Source organism: Bombus terrestris, chromosome 8, assembly GCF_910591885.1.
Source record: "Bombus terrestris chromosome 8, iyBomTerr1.2, whole genome shotgun sequence".
Taxonomy (NCBI): Eukaryota; Metazoa; Arthropoda; class Insecta; order Hymenoptera; family Apidae; genus Bombus; species Bombus terrestris.
The window spans coordinates 7,444,600-7,466,409 of record NC_063276.1 but is presented as its reverse complement, the minus strand read 5'-3'; the positions used below and the strand labels follow the sequence as shown (position 1 = coordinate 7,466,409).

Here is a 21,810-nt window from a genome sequence, read left to right as displayed (position 1 = left end):
GAACACGAGCCGAATAACTTTGAATTCCAGAGAATAACGTGAGAGCATCCGCGTCAAATATGGCTGGTTCTTATCTCGTAGACGCGCTTCAAACAACACAACTGTGTCAAACTAGACAAGGGAAGAGCGGCCGGCAGTCAGGTTAAACCGGGGTGCTCAAACAAAATCCTTGTCTCCGATAAACTTCAGCCCCCGCCCATCATTCGTCCAACGAACCGAGAGCCGGTGGAATTTTCAGCCGACTCTAGACACGACGTTCGCGTGCCAAGGACGCGTAGCAAACTTCACGGCAAGGCGATCGCGAATCGCGACACCGCGTCAATCGTTAATCTTCTTCCCGAACCAGAGAGCCTCCGACGGTCTTTCGCAGTATCACCTCTTTCTTCCTTTCCTCTCTTTCTCTCTCTCTCTCTCTCACTCTCTCTCTCTCTCTCTCTCTCTCTATCTATCTATCTATCTATCTCTATCTAATTATCAATCTATTCCTGAATGCAACTCTCTCGATCGGTTTTCTCCTGTGGTTTATTGCGCACTCTCCTCGTGTTTCCGAATCAGCGATTAACAAACACTTCCTATTTCCGGCTGGATCATAGTCGGGAACCAGGGAAAAAGCACGGAACCAACGGATAAAGCGCCGGCACGAAAGCGTCACTACCCGTACGCGCCGATACGACACGACGGCAATAATAGAAAATCTTTGGGGTGGGATAAGCCGCGAGGGTGGGGGCACGTTCACCCTCGAGACGACGACGGCAAGTCGACAAGTGTAGAGACAAAAGCGCGCAGACGATCAGACACGAACTGCGATACGCGCGGCCCGCAGTGCTGCCGTCTACTGGTGCTCCGCGAGCTTCGTGGAATCCTCTCTCCCCCACTACGCGTCTCTGCCCACGGCTCCGACGCCCGCTCCCGCTCACTGTCTCCGCTCCCGGCCTACGACACACCGACGCCCGATCACCCGATCCGCCGCCACTCCCTCCTCGCGTTCCCTTGCTTTCCTTGCCGGACCACCTTTCCCCTCTTTCCCCTCTTTACCGTTTCACTCTCCCGGTCCAACCTTCCGATCCTACTACCTCCTCCCTCACCACCCTTCTCTCCCTTATCCGTTCCATCCCGTTCCGTTCCATTCCGTTCCGTTGCTACGACCCCCATCTCGAGACCCTAGGCAACGAGCAGCCGCCTTCGAAAACCGGGAGCGTCACGCGACCGACGATAATATTGCGAACGTGGCTCGTTGATGCATACCCGATAAACTCTCGGCCTTTTCCTCTTCCTCTTTTCTCGGTCTCCTATCTTCCATTATAGCTTTCTCTTTCCACCAGCCCAGTTTCAGCCTCCTATAACCAAGTACAGTCTCTCCGATTTCTGGCTTTACGAGAGACGTTTGGTAAATGAATTTCAAGCGTATGTATCAGCTTTTAGAGACTCGAATTACCTCGACATAAAGCAGAGCGATCGTTATGTCATGAAACTTTGAATCGAACAGCAAACCATTTGACAGTACAATTTCCCGTAGCGAGGAAACGCATCGTCACGATCGTTTGCATAATGCCTCGCTCGCAATCGAATTGGTCGGAAGATTTATCGAGCGCTGGCGCGTTCCTCGCTCGAGAAACGACGCCACAAGGAAAGAGAGAAAAGCCAGCGGAATCTTTTGTGCTTGGCTCGGCGCGATCTCACGGATCGACGGTATCTAGAGCAAGTTCGCATCGGTCGGGCTCCAACGAGTGCGTCTCGTGTCGGGTCTATGCTGTGTGAGAGTATCTCCGTTAATTTCACTATACCGTGTACGTGAACAGAAGCCGAGATTGTACGCGGAAACCCATTGTGACTTGGCCAACCGTGAACGAAATGGCTACCTTTACGCTTTACTGGTTACGGCTACGCGGAATTTATTGGCAATCGATAAGGTTCAGGAGCGTGTGCCCTGCTCTTTTCGCCAAATCCTCGATCATTCCGAGTATCTAAATTTCTTTGGCTCGAATTCTGCATTTCAAATGTATGTATATACGTCTTATACTCTCCCACCCTTTCTCTCTCTCTCTCTCTTTCCTTCTTTCTCTGCCAGTGGACTCGATTCCATTCGATTGATAAAACTTCGGGTTCCAAGTGTATAAATAAAACGACGCGTTGAACGATCGGCCATGCACGAGGATAGACCGCTATGCATAGACGATGAAACGCGGAAGGTAGGGCGAACAAGTCACGGAGCGTGGCGGCTTTATTTATGAGGCTTACAAAGTATCGATCCGGCACGTCATTCGGGAGTAGTTCGACCAGCCGGGAACTTTGTTGTTGGGAACTGAAAGTTTCTAAGCGGGGAAAACTCCAGCACAAACAGGTGGAACGGGCGATGAAGGCCTTCTGGCGCCAGCCAATGCTACCTACGTACTTGCCTGTGTATGAGTGCACGTTACCCACACAACCAGCCTAGGCTGCTGTACGAGGCACATCGATGTGGAACGTGCACGTGCGATTGAACCCTCTGCGCGTTAACAATATTGAGAGAGTCGGCGCGAGGGAGGGGCCACAAACAACCCTCCGCCACGAGAGATTCAAGGAGAAATTGCCAGGGTCAACCCCATCTATCGCGAGATGCTGCGGAATAAATGATCCTAAGCCCTACGATACCGGCCTCCGCTCTTTGCAAATAACTCTTACCGGAAGGGGAGGAACGTCGTTTCCGTACCGATCAGTCGTGCAGTATAGTATAAGGATCTCGTTCGAGTAAAATATCCAGTGACGATTTATTACCGAAATTCCAGAGATCTATTTATTTGCGTCGAATCAAAAGCACCATTTCGTTTAATGGAAAACTGTTCATTAGGGACGCGTGGAAAATGATAAGCTTTCGGGAACGTAAATATAATCGCTGGATAATTCACGGGGCGCGGAAACGAAATTCTCTGAAATACTTCAAGCTGAATAATTTGTTCGCGAACGCGTACCCGTGGTAGAGAGGAAGGGAGAGAGAAAGTGCGGTCGAATGCGGTATCGCAATTAATTTACGTGCTATTTTCTAACGAGCATTTCCGCCCGATGCCTCTTTTTTTCGCTTCTATATCGGCAAATTTAACGAATTCCATTTCTTCTTTTCTCTATTTCCTCTTTTCCTTTTTTTTTCTCTTTTTCTCTTTTTCTCTTTTTTTCGTCAGCGTAATAATTCGATCTTTGTAGAGGTCAGTCGACTTTTCGCCCAGGACCCTGGCGATTAAACTTTCATGAAACTTCCGATGCAAATTTAATTACCGCGAAATTGAGTCGCGCACAAAAGAAGCGAAGCGACGTGGAGCGTTTGATCGAATCGAGGAATTCCAGGACGAGAGGAGCGCGACATATGCACATATTCGATTTCGCTTGGAAACGATAATCCACTGACTCGTTTAAAAATGTCGGCCGTCTCGTCCTCGGATCGGACGAATCGATACACGATCCACCACCGAATCCGCTCTCGCCGCTAACGCGCTATTGCTAAGCGGAAGTATTTCCGTCGATACGGAATAAATGGGAAAGCTGGCTGGTATCCGGACAAGCTCGTTAACGATTCATAACCCCTACACTGCTTCGTTCGCGTATTTCGTCGATGTCTGGTCGAATACGATTACGTAAGTGTATTTCTGAATCTCCCAACGTTCGAACGTAAACAGAATAAAACAAGAGTGAAAGAGGAATTCGCACGGTCGACCAAGAGAAGGCGGCCGAATTTCGAGGAACGCGAGCCAGAGGACGCCGCGTCGTGGTGAGGTTTAAGCCTAGAAAGGGCGCAAAGTTGTCGGAATTCCAGACAGTCGGGGAACGAAATTCACCAATTTGTAGGCTGATGTTTTGCGTTAGCTCTGGCCGGGCGGCAGGGATGTGTTTCGCGCCAACCACCAGCCACCCCCACCATCGTAGACCCCCACCAGCCTGACCTGCCTGAGAATCAATACAGCTACCGACCGCCGCCCCAACCCCATCCAGCCAGCCATACCGTGCCCCACCTACTTTCCACGCTACGCACCCCCTTTTGCCATTCTCGAGTGCCGATTCCCATTCTGGGTTCGCAGCTTCAGAGCCCGACTTCCACCCCGTTCTCTCCATACTCTGGCGACCCTTGCCACTCTGCACGTTTCTCTTTCTGCCACTCTAACCCCTAGGCCTGCATTCTCCCCTCCCTTGATGCTCATCCCCTTCCGTTTCATTCGGATCCAGCAACCGCTCGACCGTCTCTCTTCTTTCCATCGGTATCCCACTTCGACCCCCAGGGGCGTCGGTCTCGCTCCACCTCGCCGACCAACCCCTCCACCTCTGTCCTCCCACGTGCCACGAGGCTCGGTCGTTTTCTTTGAGCCGCTGGTGCAGACTCGGCCAACCACCCCTATTGGCTGAACGACTCTTTAAAGCGGCTAGATACCCCAGCCAGATATAAAGATGAGACGAGGCCGATGAAAATGGTAGAAGAGCTTCTGAAGACGGGGGCGGAGAAAGGAAAAAGAAGGGTGAAAAAGCAAGGTGGAAACAAGAGGAAGTTTACGAGTTCAACATACCAGGTGAACTTGAGCAAAGTTCGGAGGAGGGAGATTGGCCGCCGGCCAACCCCTTTGCTCTCTCTCGCTAGGGTGTTTGCCCGATATTTACATTCGGATGAATCGGTCTGTCCACCGAGGGTATTTCGAGTTTCGACCGTTGCGATGTCTGGTTTGGTGTTGGCATTCGTTTGGATTGTTAATTGAGCTGCCGGCGAATCGATGCTTTTCGCATGAGTGGAGGAAAAAATATTGGCCCGTGTCGAATCGTTAGCCGAGCTAACGAACTCGAAATGTAAGTCGTCTTCGTCTGACCTTACTTATCTTCTATTCTTCTCGATCCAGTCTCTTTTGTCTTTACACCCTATACATAATTTATATCTTATACTCGATAGAGGAGCAGGTAAAGTCGGTGACTTGTAGGGCTTTCGGCAGCAATTTCCCCTCGCTAGCGAAGAAGGCATTTAATTGACGACTCCAAGACCCCTTTTAAAGAAGCTGTTCGTGGATTTAATGAGAAACACGAGGAACGGGATGCCGTGGGGGAACTACCAATCTCCCCCATCCCTTTTCTCACGTATAGGAACGCGTGAGTTGGTGTAGACCGAATTCCTTCGCGGGACTCGATATTGTTGGGAGATCCCATAGCGGATCGGGAAACGGAAGACGAAAGTGCGAGGGGAGATTGCACCGTTACGCGTCGGTGAAAATGAACAAAATATAAACCTTCTTAGACGAATTTCAATCACGGACATTTCAACGAAGAATAAAAAGCTGTTGATTTATTCTCTTTGATTCTTCGATTTGATCGATTCATTTTTGGATAATCGAATCAGTATCGATAAGCCAAAATTAATTATCCGATTTTTCTTTCAGAAAATAGATTTGGTAAAGTGGCTTATGACTAACCGTAATTACGCTTTTATATCTGATTTTCAATCATTATCAAAGATAAACGAGCGATTAAATGGAAGGTAATACGTCAGTGTTTTAAAAATATCTCATAGAGGATGTTTTTATCGTTTGAATTTTTCACAGGTGGAAAGTACAGTCAGGTTTCCCCGTAAAAATTCGTCGAATCGATCGGTCGACGATTTCTTCGTCTCGCGGATAATCCTTTTTATAAAGTCTCCGCTTTATCTCGCAGTTTCTTCGAAGCGATACGACGAAATATGAATGAACGTTTCGCGGAGCAAAGTGTTCGTATAAGCCGGGCAAAAAAGGAGGAATTCCCGTGGAACGTTCGAAAGGCAAGAGTTCGTTCACAGTGCAATCTTTAAAGTGGCTCTAATGGCTATTTCCAAGAAGCGTCTCGAAACTGGAGAGCAAGTTCCATTACGAGCAAGCAGTCGCTGGCTTAATCCCTTTCGGCGAGTTTTCGAACTCGTATAAGCCAGCTCGGAACTTCCTGACTTAGGGCTGTCGACCCAAAGTATCCTGCGAGTCACGAATTCCGCCAACTTTGCACGCAGCCTTCGAACCAGCTTCTACACTCGACGGATTCCAGTCTCACAACGGGACCGCAGAAACTGTTACGTCGCGATCTTCTCAGAAACTACATATACGAGTTTCAAAGAAATTCGAAAACACGAGGAAAATACAACTGGAGCCTGTTTTCTTTCATAATTTCTCCTTCGTAATATTCTGCTTGTTAATTATTTCGTCTTTTAAATCGATAATCTTTGTTATCAGAATTCGCTGATATATCACGCGAGTTGAAACGCGATCCATTAAAGATTAGCGCATTTTTTCTGATCTACTGATCCAACGATTTGATAAAATAGAAGTCAGTGAGAATTCACGTGGAACGCACGATATCTACATTACTTCATTCGCGTTATAATTAATATTATTTCTGTATTCGCGAAATTCCTTCGTTAAGCGAAATTAAAATCAATCGTTACATGGACTCTATTTGAATATTACGTGTCACTTAATTAAATTACCACCGTACAGTGGAATGGAAACATTAACAACTGTTATACAATAAAGTTTATTGCTAACTTTCCACTTATAAAATTCCACCTATGATAGAGCTGAAGTAGATTTGCACGTGAAACGTCGCGAATGAAAGTACAATAAATAATTCTTGCGGGTTAGATTTTAGAAGTAATTTCATGCGGGTCGGGGCAAACGGTTGATATAATCGCGGAGCTGGAATAGATTTCGCAGAAATGATTTATGGAACAGCCAGTTGGCAAAGGAGGGATCGAAGGAGAGAAGAGGGAGAGATTCCTCTCGCATTAACGAGATTGTTAGGTCGATGGATACAGAGAATTCGGACTTCTCCGTAAGAAGTTTTTCTCTCGCGAGGTAGGAAGAAATTTCAAAGATCGAATATCTCTTTCTATAGACGCTGGCAACTCCGGTGACATCGAATTTGAAACTTTCACAGAATTACTCGCTAACGATAGAAAATTCCGGATCGTGGAAAGTCATCGCGCCGAGCAACCAGGGTTAACGCTTCGGCTTTACCTCGATTGAGACACCGAGCAACTCTGAAAAGCAACTTCTGATTGCCGTTTACGAACCTACCGTTTTCAGCTTCGGTTGATCTAGTTTCTCGTTCAATTACCGATGTGATTAGGTTGCTTCGGAGATTTCGTCGAATTCTTAATTTACCAGTAACGTTCATCGGGAAAAGGGACGATCTATTTTGCCAAGAAACTACTTTATTGGATGTAGGATTGGTTTATGAGAAGACATTTATAGAGGCCTGTTCCGAATATACAGTTTATATAAAAAGATATTAAAACTTGATTAGCACCGAAACAATATTCCGATTATGTTGTCGAAGTCTGAAATTATATATAGAAGTTACTTATATAAATATTCATTGCAAACGTACCTCATTGAGGTCATGAAATTATTTAAGACCGCTATAATTATTCCTTATATTAATAACTCTTGATATTTAACGTGACTCTATCTTTAAGACTCTATTCATAGTAAATATATTTGCGATAAATATTTCATAATCGGTATAGCTATTCTCAGATTCTAAAACTGTCGTGATACACCGTGTAACGAAATGAAGTTCCTTGAAGACGAATAACGTCGTTGAAAAAAGAAAAGGGAAGGGCAGGGGTGAATCGAGAATGCACGGTGACGGAGATTGTCCTTTCGAAGGGACCGTCTGGTATGTTCGATTGCCGTCTCGCCAGGAAATCGAGCGAAGAGAACACGAAGAAGGTGGGGCAACCACGTTCACGACGAACGGAAGTCGGCCGCCAAGGTAGCAACGGACTCTATTCCCGATTCCTGAAAGCTCGAGGGTGCCGCAAACACGACTTTATTGATTTCCCGCATTAAAGGGAAGCAGTCGGTTCGTACACAGAATCACGTGCTTTCGTCAAATATTTTCCGCTTTTCTTGTCTACTTTTTCTTCCTTCCTTTATTTACCTATATAATGACCCACAAATGTACTCGAAATTTAAACACTTTGCCTGTGTTCATAGGAACACGAATGTATACAACGATATACGTTTTGCGCTGTTCAAACAAATATCTTGCAACTTCTACGTACATGCACTTTCAGGTTTGTTCCAAATTGTATAAATATCGAACCTTGTTTCAAAATGTTTCACGCGGCACAGGTAATATATTCTTAAACTGCTTCTGCAAGTATTCGAATACTTTCGCGAACACCCGCATATTTCGGCGATATATAGCGGTACTATTATATCTTTTCAAACCTTGCGGTTTGCCACGATTCGCGTTTTATCTGCCACTGGTCGATATATATATATATATATATATATTTAATGACGGTGGAAAAATTAAGAAATCTCACGGTAACGATGTCACGGTAACGAGCGATAAGGTGATAACACGCGGTACGATAGGTTGGAAGTTACATTGCTCATTATCTCGTAGATGCGAAAGTGGTATTCAAGGACGAAAGAATTTTCGAGCCAATACGCGACAAGCTTGTTTACTCATCGAACGATTTTTATCCTTTTCTACGTGCCAACTTTGTTTCGTGTATTTCTCTCTTTTTTTTTTTGCAAATAATTGGGAGAACGAATTTAAACGAAACGAACGTTCGTCAGCCGAAGGAACGTGTTTCCTTTGGAGACATAAGTTGCCTCTCTATCGTCGGAAGAAAATTTATTTGAGTCATGTCGATCGACCAGAGGGGAGCTATCTTTGCAGAAGTTACATGTTTACTTCGAGGAGGTTATCGCGCTGTTCAATTCGTGACTCGAAACAATCAGTCGCCTGATCGGGGGAACTTGCGAACACGTCACGATCTTGAACAGGTATTAATCAAGATAACGATACTAATCAGGTAACGAGTGACCGGAGTGGGTCCGTTTCTCATGTTGTCTTTGAAAATCTTTCTATACCATCTGCTTCAAAGTGGCAACTCATTTCTCTACAGCGCTGTACGCCAACAAATAATTGTCATGCAATTGTAAAACTTTAAATGTACGTTAAATATACGAATTATCGTAAAGTATCATAAAATAATTGATTTTTAGATTTCCACTTTGAAGATGGTATCGTACAGATAAACTAACAGTACGTGTCGATTCGAAAGCAACGATTACGTTAACAATAAAAAAAAAAAAAAAAAAAGAAACTGTACAAAAGCGTTGCCTCTCTTATGTACAAGAATCGAATATTTCGTACAACTGCGTTACGAAAGAACGACGATAATATATATCAATCCTGACGTTTCGACTTAATAAATAAATTCGAGAGAGAAGCGAGAAAAATGGAAAATGTGGTATGACACATTGCTCTTGCCGTTTATATTATCGTAAACTACATAGCGATTTAATAATAGAACGGAATTGAATTTCACTCACCACAACAAGCGCGTGCGTCAGAGCAGTCGATGACCTCGACCTCCTCGGTGTCATGCCGACGACCTCGCCTCTCATGATGCTCTCGACGACTGCAGAAAAAGGAACGAGCTAAAATTGACACGATGTTCTATCTCTTTTTTTCTCTCTTCTAAAAAAGTAATATTCGCTTCGTAAAAAAAAAAAAAAAAAAAGAAAGAAAGAAAGAAAGGAAAAACGTTCATCTCTTACAGCCACCTCTTAAAGGATTCAGTTCTATTTCATTAAAAGGTAACAAGTTTATTTCGTTAAAAAGAAAAACGACATGGAAACGTTGGTTTATCCCTCTATCGGAAACACTCGATTCCGTGAGATTATTTCTAGCGACTATTATTCGTGGACTCACCTCCATCGCCAATCAGCCGCATTTGTACTAAACTAGGGTCCTCGTTGTGATCCTCGAGAACCGTGTCATCGGTGACAGTCAAATCCTAAAAATTGCATCGCAGAGCCATGAATAAGCAATAAAAACAGAAATCAATCGTAATTTCTTATTCTGACATTTTGGATTTATTACGCTGCTCGAAACTGTTCCTCGAATCTTAAAACAAATATCATCGTATATTAACTGTGCTAAATATACGAGAGACGATTTATTATAGACAATTGCCATTGATCGATGGATGCTATGGCCCGCGAGGTCTCAAATAAACATCGAGCTGGGAATTCCTTCGGAAAGGAAGCAACGATGCGAAAGCGTCTTTCATTTTCGCGTCCACTCGATCTATAGATCGAGACATTAGACTAGTTTCCAACAGTGATAAATCCTTCTCACAAGCAATTTACGGTTCTTGCGGGTGTTTGAGTGGAACAGCAGAAATCGAGTAATATATGTCCCCGAGCAAACCGTATTTGTCAATTTAAGTGTCAAAGGTTGTTCCAGTCGATGGACTATCGTCTCGTTGAACCGTATCAATGTAACTATTCCCGTCAACGAGTCTAGCGAATCGATCGTAACGAATCTTGCGTAAAACCTAATGGAGAACTGTTTCGGAAAGTGAAAGTCTCTACGATCTTCTGATTCTCTGCTCGTAACTATCGTCGATCAAACGATCGGATTCATGAATTTTTTTGTCTTCCTTTTAATTCTTACGAAAGTACTCGAATGCCAATGAAACGTTAAAATGTCTACACATTTATACACAAGCAACAATTTACGTTACACAAACATAACACGTGTAATACGAAGGTAAATGTTTTTCAAGGCAAGCGTTCAGATACTTTCGTGACCTAATGTACGTGGAAAAAAGAGGACGCTACCTTGGTGGACTCGTTGTAACCAACGATGACAGCGGTGTACCATTGCGTAGTGCCCTCGGCCCGATAAACCTCGACCCTGAAGCCAACTAGTACGCTCGGCGTGGTTAACAGGATTCTCTGGCCATCCTGCATTTCTGCCCATCGCCTGACAGCGCTTGCCCAGGGCACCGAGCCCTTGGTCAGCTCCCAGTCCTGCTGCAAGAACAACGATCGGTTGAAGCGTCGTTATGCGAGGTTCTATCGAGACCCGAAATTCGAGTAGAGAATCGTGTAATCCGCACGTACAATAGTTTTCCTTAGATCAGCACATTCGTCGAGTTTTGCAACGGATTTTTAAGTTTCCCATAAACGAATAGGAATTTGCGATCAAATTCCATCACAGATTGCTCCGGATCCTCGTTCTTTGGATATGTTTGCATCGATCCACGCTTCGTATAAATTAAATTACAAAGCATAGAAACGAATGTAAAGGATGTGAATATTTTGGTTGCCACGCTACGGATCGCCATGATGTAAGAAAGAAAATATCGTCTGTCGATGATGGAGGAGCAGGCGAAATAGACGCAAGTTCGCCATCGATCGTCTTCAACGAACAAAGCAGTTGTTCCCCGAAACGATATCCGATGCCTGGCCTCGTAATTGGGTGATTAATTGTTCCCTGTTGGCGATTCATTGCGCGTGCCACGCCTTACCGATCAAACAAATCCGATCTGCACGTAGTCGACTCCGTTTCGGTTTGGCCAATTCGTTTATTCGAATCGATAAAACGTCTGGTAATTGGTAAGTCGAAAGTGGAAAGTGGAGAGCCACAGGGACAACAAGCCTGAAGGAATCCAGTCGAGTCTAGGACGTAACAGCTCGATCCTTCGGAACTCGAACGATCGATAAAGTCGTTTCTCTGGTCGTGTCGTTCCACGACAACTTTTTCCTCGTTGATACTCTCGCGAACACACAAAGTCCATACTTACACACGCGTTCGCCGAGGAAGCGTTGCGTCAACGTCTCGTTACGTCATGATCGCCCTGTTACGTCAGATGCGTTGTGCAATCACGACGCGAAGCATGACGGTGATGCACGATAATGGTAGTAATATAACGGCAATTATAACGCTATTACTGAAGCGTCGAGAGCGCTTAACAATTTGCCCGACGTTCCATGTAATATCACCACTGAGTGGCCAAATCAACGTCGTTTCCTAGCGACATTTCGCCGCGCAACGGTTTCCTATCGCGCGTGTACTCATCCGTTACGAGAATTTTAGCTTAGACTTTGGTCGAAGAATAGAAAACTAAACGATCGACAGTGAAGGATCGTCCAAGTGGCAAGAGTAACGCGTCGTGAAAGTCGAGGACAAGGTGGATGAGTATTCGCGCGACTCACTGTACATATTTCGAAGGATTATAACCATAAATCTTGCTCTTATCGATAAATCTTTAGGACGCAGCGCGTGTAATCTTACGAAAGAAAAGATGCGAAAGCTGTAGTAGTGGCGGGTTACATCGTTGTATCGCGGACCGTTAGGCAAAACGGGAATATGTTGGCGCCTTGCGTTGGCCGTTCTCCAACGTTCGACGATGTTGGTGCACGCGCGGTGTCAACACGAGTCACCGAACCGGCAGCTGCCAACGAAACAAGAGCAAAGAGTAGGCTAACTGTTGGAAGCTTCACGCAAGTCGCGAACGAATATCCACGTGATCGCTTCTTCCCGGGCGTAAGTACGTGTCGGCGCGGCACAGCGCGATTACACGGCTCCCTCGGTATGCGTGTTGCTAGCTATGCGCCTCGAAACAGCTTGCAGAAAGAACCCGTTGCATTTATAGTTCAGGGTCAGCAGACTCTTCACCCTTTTGCGGTCCAGCCAAGCCGACCAATTTCTTTTCTCCTTTTTCCCTTCCTCTTTTCCTCCCTTCTTTCTCTTTCTTCGTCTTCTCTTTTTCACCACTACTCTGCGCCTCTTTCTTTCCACCTTTCTTCTTTCTATGTCCTTCAGGTTCCTCTTAACTTCGTCTTTTTGTTTCTTTTTCACCAGTTGGACTCTGCTACGCCATTGTCGAAGCTTCTTTCTCGTCCTTTTGTGGCACGCCGCGTCGTTACAGCCATATACTTTTTTTTTTGCTCCTTTCGCTTTGTTCACTGGAAACATTCCTACGTCTTATTTTTCCTTTTCTTCCGCCGCTTTCTTCTTTCGTTCCACGCTTGTTTCTTCTTTCTTCCCCTTTTTCTAGCTTCTCCTTTCTCTTTTTAAGATTCCGTTTTGTTCTGGCGAAGGAAAAGTGCAGCTGCGGCTATCAGAAATCGATAATCGAATGCGAAGCCGGTGATGGCCAAGCACGAGCAATTTCCCGTAACCCTGATGAAATTATTTCTGCCGTGACATTTTTTCCTCTCCTTCTATTTATTGCGCGTAACACGGTGAAGTTCAATTGTCAGGCCACGGGATCATTTTATCGATAGCCTGGCAACTTTATTTTATACGCTGCTCTAAATAATTAGAGGATCGCTATTATGAATGGCTCTAGCGCATCAATGAAGCGGATAAGAGGCAAAGAAGTCTTACAAGATCGATAGATTCATCGTTCTTCACGTATATGCTGCATCCATTCAACTATTTAATGCTACCGATAGAACTGCTGCGCTTTAGTTTTTCTCTGCCTTCGAAACGTTTTAAAGACTATGTTTACTCTACCTTTGTAAAAACGAACGACACAGCTAGCACTGGATTTGAACAAACATTACTACTGTAGCGGCATTCGACAACAAATACCGCTACACGACACTAACTAAGCAACGGACACGGTAGCGAAGTGATTAACGCTCTAGGTTTCGAACGTTCGGGACCCGGGTTCGATTCCCGGCGCCCGTGAATCCTATTTTTCTGCCACGCATCAAAATAAAAGAATAATTAGCAGTGCCCCAGTAGCGACATCTACGGCCGGCAACTACTACTATTACCGACGACAACGAAACGCCACACACACCTCTACACTACCTAAAACGAGGATATATCTGGTTTAAAAAGAAAAAGAATGTGCAATTCCAGACACACGGTTTGTCGTATTTTAGTAGCAACGTTTACGTTAAAGAGAGAGAAGGAGACGGTTAAAAAAGGTAGAAAATTTAATCCAAACAGGCAGAAAATGACGAGAGGCACGCTATTTTCCTCATCAAGTGGAACTATCTGTGCGGTAATCGTCCTTAATACGTAACCAAACGGAGATAGGCTGGCGAAACTCCGGTGCAGCTTGATCTCCTGACCACGGTCTTTGTGCAACTTTTCACCGCACGTGAACCACTTACAATTCGTCGGCAGCCGAGAAAACTTTTAACGGTAAAAGTTCCGCTAGTTTAATTACTTGGAAACAATTCCCCGCATCCGCGTCCGTCCATTCGAACGTAAAAACTTTTCAAGCATGTTCGCCGCTCACCATCCCTCCATCGCAGAAAAACCACACGCTCATCGATTTATCGTTCCTTATGGATGTTTCTGGCCGCGTCTTCGAATATAGAAAGTCGATCGCGTAAGGGTTGACATAGATAGACCGTCCGCTTTCCGTTCTGCCTTACACGCGTTTTAACAGTCCATTAGGGGTTGCAAAGTGTCCTTCTGCCGTGGTTATTTCAAAGAGGCGGAGACGTCTATCTTCTACCTTATTTTATATCTAAAAATGATTTCTCTTCTGTGTTTACAGGGGAAAATCAGGGATTATTCGATTGTTATAAAAGAGCGCGAGACGTACAAAAGCAACTTAAGTTAAAAATTGTAGTGTTAAGTTAAAAGTTGTAATAAAAAGGAAGGGTAAAACGAGGACGATTCTGCGGGTTGTAAATTTTAGGTGACCCTGGATGACCTAAAGGCGATATTCGGTCACCAGAGATCGCATCCCTCGAAAGATTACTCGTAGTCACGACAACGGTTCCCCCGAGGGCTGTCGGATAGGTCAATAGCCTCGCAACTTGCTGCCAAGTTTCCTCGCCGCTCTAACGAAGTAAGTTTGCAGTTGCGAAGCGGCTGGATCGGTTTAGGGAACTTGCGTGCCACTTAATCGGCCAAAGATCTCCTAACAGCGCTTTCTCGGCGAAAAGAAAAAGCTGCAGAGACTTCGTAACGAACTTGATATCCGTCTGATCGATCGGAATATGGTTGCATGAGAGGATCACACGTTGCAAGTTGAATTTCCAAACATTCAGGAAATCTAAGAGAAACGAAACTCAGATGATACTCACGGTAAATGGCTTCAGCTTCGAGTAGTCGACGAAATCCAGCCTCCGATCTTGCATGAACTCTAGAGGCATCGCGTCTTCCGGTAACTCTGCTCGCGCCACCAGGGGGTAAAATGTCTGCAAGTGAGTTTCGATTCAGGATTAATTTGAATTCGCCCATTCCGCGCTACCGAACTACCCAAATATTTACATATTACACGGAATATTTAATGAAACTCTCTAGACGCTTCGGAGAACAAGGGACGACGCTTATAATTGATGGCGCGTTTATTAAAATTAAAGCTTGCTCTCTTAATTATCCCTAAACGAACCGACCAAGGGGTGGAAAATGGCTACGTCGGATCTACTTTCACGCTGAAACGCAACGATGATCGCGAATACTTTGCATGTAAACTGCGCGATATTCCCGTCTATTCGATTCTGAAAGTTGCAATTTTGCGAGCGCGCTTCTGCGCCAATGGACACTTAAGCGGGATCAACGGAACGTCCTGGCTGATGTGGCTACGCGAAGGGTTCGTTAATCGATAAAGCGTCCGGGAAAGAAGGACGCGCAAGGAGAGGCGAAGGGGAGAAGAGAAACGAAGGACAAGGCGCACTTACTAGAGCCGGCCAGGCGACAGTGTTTGCGACAGCAGTGGCACCCCTCAGGGGTTTCCCGTTGATACGATGATGGTGGTGGTTATTATTCGCGTGATTGTGGTGATCGATGGCGATGAGGCTGGCATGCCTAGGGTCAGGTCGCTCGGCCCAATACAGTCCCTTTTCCACTAAGAAGAACGAAAACACTGCGTCTCTGTGCGGCGATAGCCATTCTCTTCTTTGCCACTCTACGTCGTCGTATTCTACGAGGATCTGCAAGAAAGACGTTCGTTCATGTACCGCGCTTCTTCGACACCCAGGGTTCGATGACACTATCGTCCGTCTACTGCTATTCAATCGAGCTTTGTTCTGCTCTCTATGGATCGTTTTACCGCGAATTCGATACGCCAACTTTGTCCTTCTCGGCCTGTTATTCGTCTTAAACGCGCACTCCACTTCCACACCTTTTACGAAACATTTGAAAACTTCGTTAAGGCTGCAACGAAGCTCGACTAAGCTAAGATATCGGCTTGGCAACTAAGTGATTGCGGATTTTAACATTAGGTAGTAACGAGAAAATCCGCAATCACTTAGTTGCCGAGCCAATAGATCCGCGAATACGTACATTTAAGTTAGAAAATATTTACCGCGAGTATATACTTGGCGGAGAACGTACAAGTAATTTAAACGATCAATTATCCGTTATATTAACGAGCCTCGATATCGAGTGCCAGCGTTTCCGACGTATGTGACTCGTTACGTTACGTACATATACGTTTAAAAACCACTCGCTGTATATTTGCGATAAGCGTCTGGCAATTTCTATAGACATTTTCAGTTTAATAACGGATCGATTCGCTTATGCAGCCGATGTAACAAATTAAAACATTCTGCCTCGTAGCAGCGTTATTACGCGCGTTTAGGTCTTAAACGGAACAATATAAGTCTGTCTCTTTGTGTCCGTCGACACAGCGAAACGAAGGAGAGAAAAAAGAGAAGACGAAACGTGAGGCGAGGAACAGAAGTTGGATATCGGTCGATTAACGATATCCATTATTCATAAATCACGAGCGGCGTTAAAGGGGCAATGAAAAGGGGGAGAACGGTGAATTCTCACGGCCGGTTCACTCCGGCTCTTCGTTAACGCGATAAATTCGACGCCAGGGAACAGAGAGCTATCGCTAATTGCAGGTTGGCCTGCGCGTCGCCTAATAAACGCGATCACTGTGTCGAGTAACCTGTGGTGAAAGTGACCGTGTATCGTTTCACCATCGGCAAATGCGTCAAACTTCCTATTTATACAACTTTCTGACGTAACGCGATATTTTTTAACGGTCAATATCGCCGTGTGCGACGGCCGTTTGAATTTTCGCAGCGAGGATCAATCGGCCCGACTATTTGTCGTTCGTTCGGTTGATTTTACGAGCGAACGCAAGCCCCAAATGATCAACATTCCTCCCATGCAGCGCAACGAACTCAAAGGCACACGCGTGACCCGTTACGGCCGCGGCGCGTCAGCCAATTAATACATAAATCAACATTAATCGGAGCTGCTAGGTCGTCGAGGCCGGCGCTTGTACCGATGTTTTCCGAAAGGGCTCTCTTCGATATATGGTGTCTACATTTTATACTCTTCCCACTGCGATAGATATATCCCTGTAAAATGTTTCCCGCGTGATACGACATCGTACAATGTTTGCGTCGCGATGATACATCATAATACCGAGAAAATTGCGGCACGCCTCTGACAGCTCGTCCATTTGCCTTCTTTCACTTTTCTTTCGTTATATCTTTGCTGGATATGAAAGTTACAGAGAAATGTTACTAGAAGAATGGAAAGGGAAGAAAAAGAAATAAAGAAAAGATTCGGATAAGTAAATTGTCAAAGTTTCGAATTTTGTAATTTCCGAATGAGTCAGTCTTTTGCTTCTCCAATGGCTAATAGAATGTCTAAATTTTCAAACTGAAAGATTCGTACCGATGAGCGGACAGCTGAGATATAAAGATCGTATTTATTGAAAGAGAAAGAAAGGCGTAAGAGTAACGATAATTTTTCCCGTCGATTTACTCGAACCACTGGACAGTGGAGTTCTGCTTGGTTTGTTCCAGCAGCGACTTCGAGTTCCCAAAGTTATTGAATCTGCCGTTTCGCACTCTTCCAGTCATACCTTTAACGGTTTCTTTAACGATTCTTTCAAACACTCTCCGTTAACGACGTTCCTGTTGACGATTTTCCTATGTCTAAACCTAACCTCGAACGATCTCGCTACGAAAGGAATGCTGTACGCAATGGCACGAAGGAAACGCATAAATTACTTACTTCGTTATCCGAAGGCGCTATAAAACAAAAGTCCTCGGGGACCGGCCAAGATAAATCTCCGCATGCCCTTGATTTTATCGAATACACGGTCATAGCAATGTCTGCCAAAAGCGCGGGGAAAACGAGGCTCGTTGGTTCCCGGTTCATCCGCCAGGCGGCGATACCTATCGGAGTGGGGATCAGTAATGGCCGCCAAGATTGAAAAGCTCCGCCTCTGGGGAACGTTCTGGTACCGCCCGATTCCGTTGCCAGGGCAACCGACTATCGGCCATTTTGTTCTCATGACCTACCACAACCGTCTCCTACTACAGACACGAACCTTCCCCCTTCTACCTTCCACCTTCGATCACGATTTACCTCGCGCCCCCACCTTCTCGTATCTCGCGCCGTCGCGGTCCGTTTCGTGTTTTCCTCGTTCCGAACGCGGAACGAGAAGAAACGGTGCACGCGTGTTGTTCTTCCCTCGAGCCATCGATACTTTCGATTCTTTTTTTCTTCCCTCGTATCTCGCGTGTACAGTTGGCCACGAAAGTGTTCGATCTTTTACAAATAAATTATGTGTCTTCTACGAAACGTTTTCAAGTTTCATTAGAACCATAATGACACTCGATTATCTTGATTGCATTGGTATATACATATTGGTATATTTAAACAAATCGGAAAATCCGTATAAAAGCTACGGAATATTTTACGCTTCTGCGTATATCACGCATTATAAATTATAAAAGTATCGAAGCAGTCGATTATGCATAATATGCGTAAATCTCGGCACTAGGTGGGATCGTATTTAATACTTAGTCTGTACCTACGACAGCTGATTATGCTTGATTCTTTCGTTGTAGATACGCGTTTGTAATATTAAATACGTAGTTTGGAATTTATGTGTACACTTTCAGATTGGTATTGTGCCACTACTTAATCACGATAATCGTGTCTCATTGGAACGAACACAATGCACACGATATAGCCATACGCATAAAGATTCTCTATTTCAGGTGTTTTAATACTTTCGCAGAATGTTTTGCTTCCACTTTAACGTGTAATTTTTTTTTCGTCAGACGTTCTCTCCGTTTTTAACGTCGAGAAAGGCGGTCTGGTTTTGTGAAAAAGGAGAGACGCTGTGAAATAAGGTGGTACGCATTTGCATTTTATTCCGACCACTTCCCGATCAGATACACCGCACGTTCGCGCCCCGTGTTTGTTCTTTTTAAACCTAAAACGGGGGCTATTGGCTCGCTTCCTTCGTACCTTTCGTGACTCTAATCGCTATCATTCCCACCTTCTGGCGACGTGAAACAACGACCAGAGGCGTGGAGAAAAGTCGTCTTGTCCCCAGATTCTACGACATAGATAACACGTTCCTCATACTCGATCATTTCAACCAGGTAATTTCTTCTATATAAATCAGCCTCGTAAATCACCGTATCCAACTGATCTAACATCAAAGAACGTTTGAAAACAAATTGAAGACGTTCAAGGTACCACAGAGGATATCAGATTAGAACCGTTTCGGCGAAGCGGAAACGCCGATGAAATAGGATCTCCAAGGTCATTGGCAACATTTTTAAACCGTGTCTCATGCATCTGTCTTTGTATCTGCTTATTTTAACAGCAATGAAAGCAAGACCGATGACACGCATCATTCGAGTGTTCAAGGTCGTCAAAGGTCACTTCGAACGTTATGCGAGCCGCCCATTTGTCAAATCGGTTGACTTCACGCAACAAAAAGTAGAGGAAATTGGTGAAATTGTACGAGATAAGCATCGCAGTTGAAGAAACGTAAAACAGCTGAGCTGACCAGAGTTTGGACTGTAAACGGCTCATGCAGCGCGTGAACTCTTTTTTTTTCTTTCATCCTTTTTTTTTGTTTTTTTGTTTTTGTTTAATCAACGGTTCACTATGAAACGTTAGAGTGCATATTTCGAGTCGATCGACAAACGGATAAATCATTCGAACAACGGTATACCAAGGTACTTGGACGTGTTCCGTTACGCGTCCACGTTACTCCACATGTTTCGATCCGCGGAAGAATGAGTGACGGTTCTAAGGAGCACGATGACGCGGTGGACGTGGTCCACAGGTTGGCAATTACAAAGAATTGGAGGAGTAAGGTGGAAAGAATTTCAATCGGGGAAAAAGTTCTGACACTGTGCGGAATCGGAGGCAGAGTCGAAGCGAATTAAATGGAAAAGAGCGGACCGTCCCTCGATGGCTGGTTGCGCAAGGTCCAATTAACCATTACGTTAAATACAGCTCTCTAGTTACGTACGCTGTGCTCTTCGATCATTTCATGCTCACGTTCACTTTTACGATGCCCTTTCGTGGGCTTCCTTTGGTTTTTGCAACGCGTGCTCGATAATTAAGAGGCAACTGGCGCTCGTGATCCCTGAAAATTGCTTTGTGTCAGAGCTACGTTCTTCTTGTTTAACGTAGGAACCATCGACGAGTGAAGTTTAACACTTGCAACGAAGAAATTCCACGAACGAAACGTACGTCCATGTACTTTGCAAAAACTCGAGGAAATTCTCAAAAGTTTACCATTCTATTAGCAACTAGTACCAATTACCATTAGATGGTAATGACAAAATCCGTAATAACTTAGTTGCCAACCCAATAAATCTATAAAGTTTCTGTAAACGCATAAATTTTCTACAAACGGTTACAAAATCCATGGACAATTTATCGTTTTGGATATTTTAAACGAATGGCACTTATTTGATTTAAAAACAGAAAGAAGATGGCGGAGGAGAAAGGAATCGATCAGGCGGACCGTGGTCCCTGAAAATTGCTTTGTGTCAGAGCTACGTTCTTCTTATTTAACGTAGGAACCATCGACGAGTGAAGTTTAACATTTGCAACGAAGAAATTCCACGAACGAAACGTACGTCCATGTGCTTTGCAAAAACTCAAGGAAATTCTCAAAAGTTTGCCATTCTATTGGCTTGGCAACTAAGTGATTGCGGATTTTGTCATCATCGCCTAATGGCAAAATCCGCAATCACTTAGTTGGCAACATAATAAATCTATGAAGTTTCTATAAACGCATAAAGTTTCTACGAACGGTTACAAAGTCCATCGACAATTTCTCGTTTTGGACATCTTAAACGAATAGCATTTATTTGATTTAAAAAAAGAAAGAAGATGGCGGAGAAGAAAGGAATCGATCAGGCGGTGAGTATTTCGAGGATCGTCGGATCCAATCGGTAGCCCAACAAACTTTCCGAAGTGTTTGAACTATCGAAATGGGAAAATAGGGCGAAAGAGGGGAAGAATAGGGCTGGAAAATAAGCACACGAGGAAAGTTGGTTTCCTGCGACAAACAGGCCGGCATTCCACTTGCGTGAAACGCAGTTTCAAAGGGCGGCCTGCGTCATCGCCTGCGACACGTCTGTCGATCGAATATTGGATCAACTCGCGTCAAATACTGGAAACGAGAGCACGGAAACAACTGGAAGCTCTGCTATTCGTCTGAACGCGAAGAAAATGAAGGTGGAGAGGTTCTCCTATATGCGTGCCTCTTATTCAATTCCGTTCCTTTATTCTTAATCGGAATTCGTTTAAAAATATAATCTTTTGAAAGACTATTTTACGAATGGAAATCTGTTTACCACGTAAGAAGGATACAACAGATCTGCTTCGTCTCTAGACTATAGAATTTTACCCAGAATTTAATGACTTACGTTGGATTCCGGCGAATTATAACGAAAAATATTACGATACGATATGGCATTGTACGAAGTTCGTGTCGAATCTTTATCTAAATTTCAAATTTCGTTTCAGTTCATAAAATCAAAGGTCGTTAGAGCGAAGTTATATAAGTACGCAATGATCCCGGTGATTTCGTATTAGTCACAGTGTTTTAAAGACAAATAGTTAAGTTTAACGAGTATGGTGATAAAACAAGTCGTAAGATGTTAAAGGCAGTTCGTGAATAGCCATTCTTCGTCCCCTGTTTATACTCGACGAATATAATAACCCAATAGGTAGATGGAACGACCTTTCGTAATTTCTTCATTATGAATATCCATTTCATTCTACCCGTCGTACTAAACGCTACTTTTCTCTAGACATGTC

At 44.5% G+C, this 21,810-nt stretch overlaps 1 protein-coding gene across 5 annotated transcripts in view; it reads right to left on the bottom strand.

Annotated features, from left to right (window-relative positions):
* Positions 1-21,810, bottom strand: part of LOC100643532 (probable JmjC domain-containing histone demethylation protein 2C) — a 227,361-nt gene that overhangs the window by 168,837 nt on the left and 36,714 nt on the right. For 3 of the 5 annotated variants that reach the window (XM_012311264.3, XM_012311267.3, XM_012311266.3), the window contains exons 2-6: positions 15,438-15,689; positions 14,841-14,954; positions 10,617-10,811; positions 9,703-9,787; positions 9,321-9,409 (exon numbers count right to left, since the gene is read on the bottom strand). In XM_012311264.3, coding sequence (XP_012166654.1) covers positions 9,321-9,409; positions 9,703-9,787; positions 10,617-10,811; positions 14,841-14,954; positions 15,438-15,689 — 735 coding nt within the window. Of the gene's footprint in view, positions 1-9,320; positions 9,410-9,702; positions 9,788-10,616; positions 10,812-14,840; positions 14,955-15,437; positions 15,690-17,736; positions 17,845-21,810 lie in introns of those variants that run through there. The other 2 variants (XM_012311268.2, XM_012311265.3) reach the window with 2 other exon arrangements.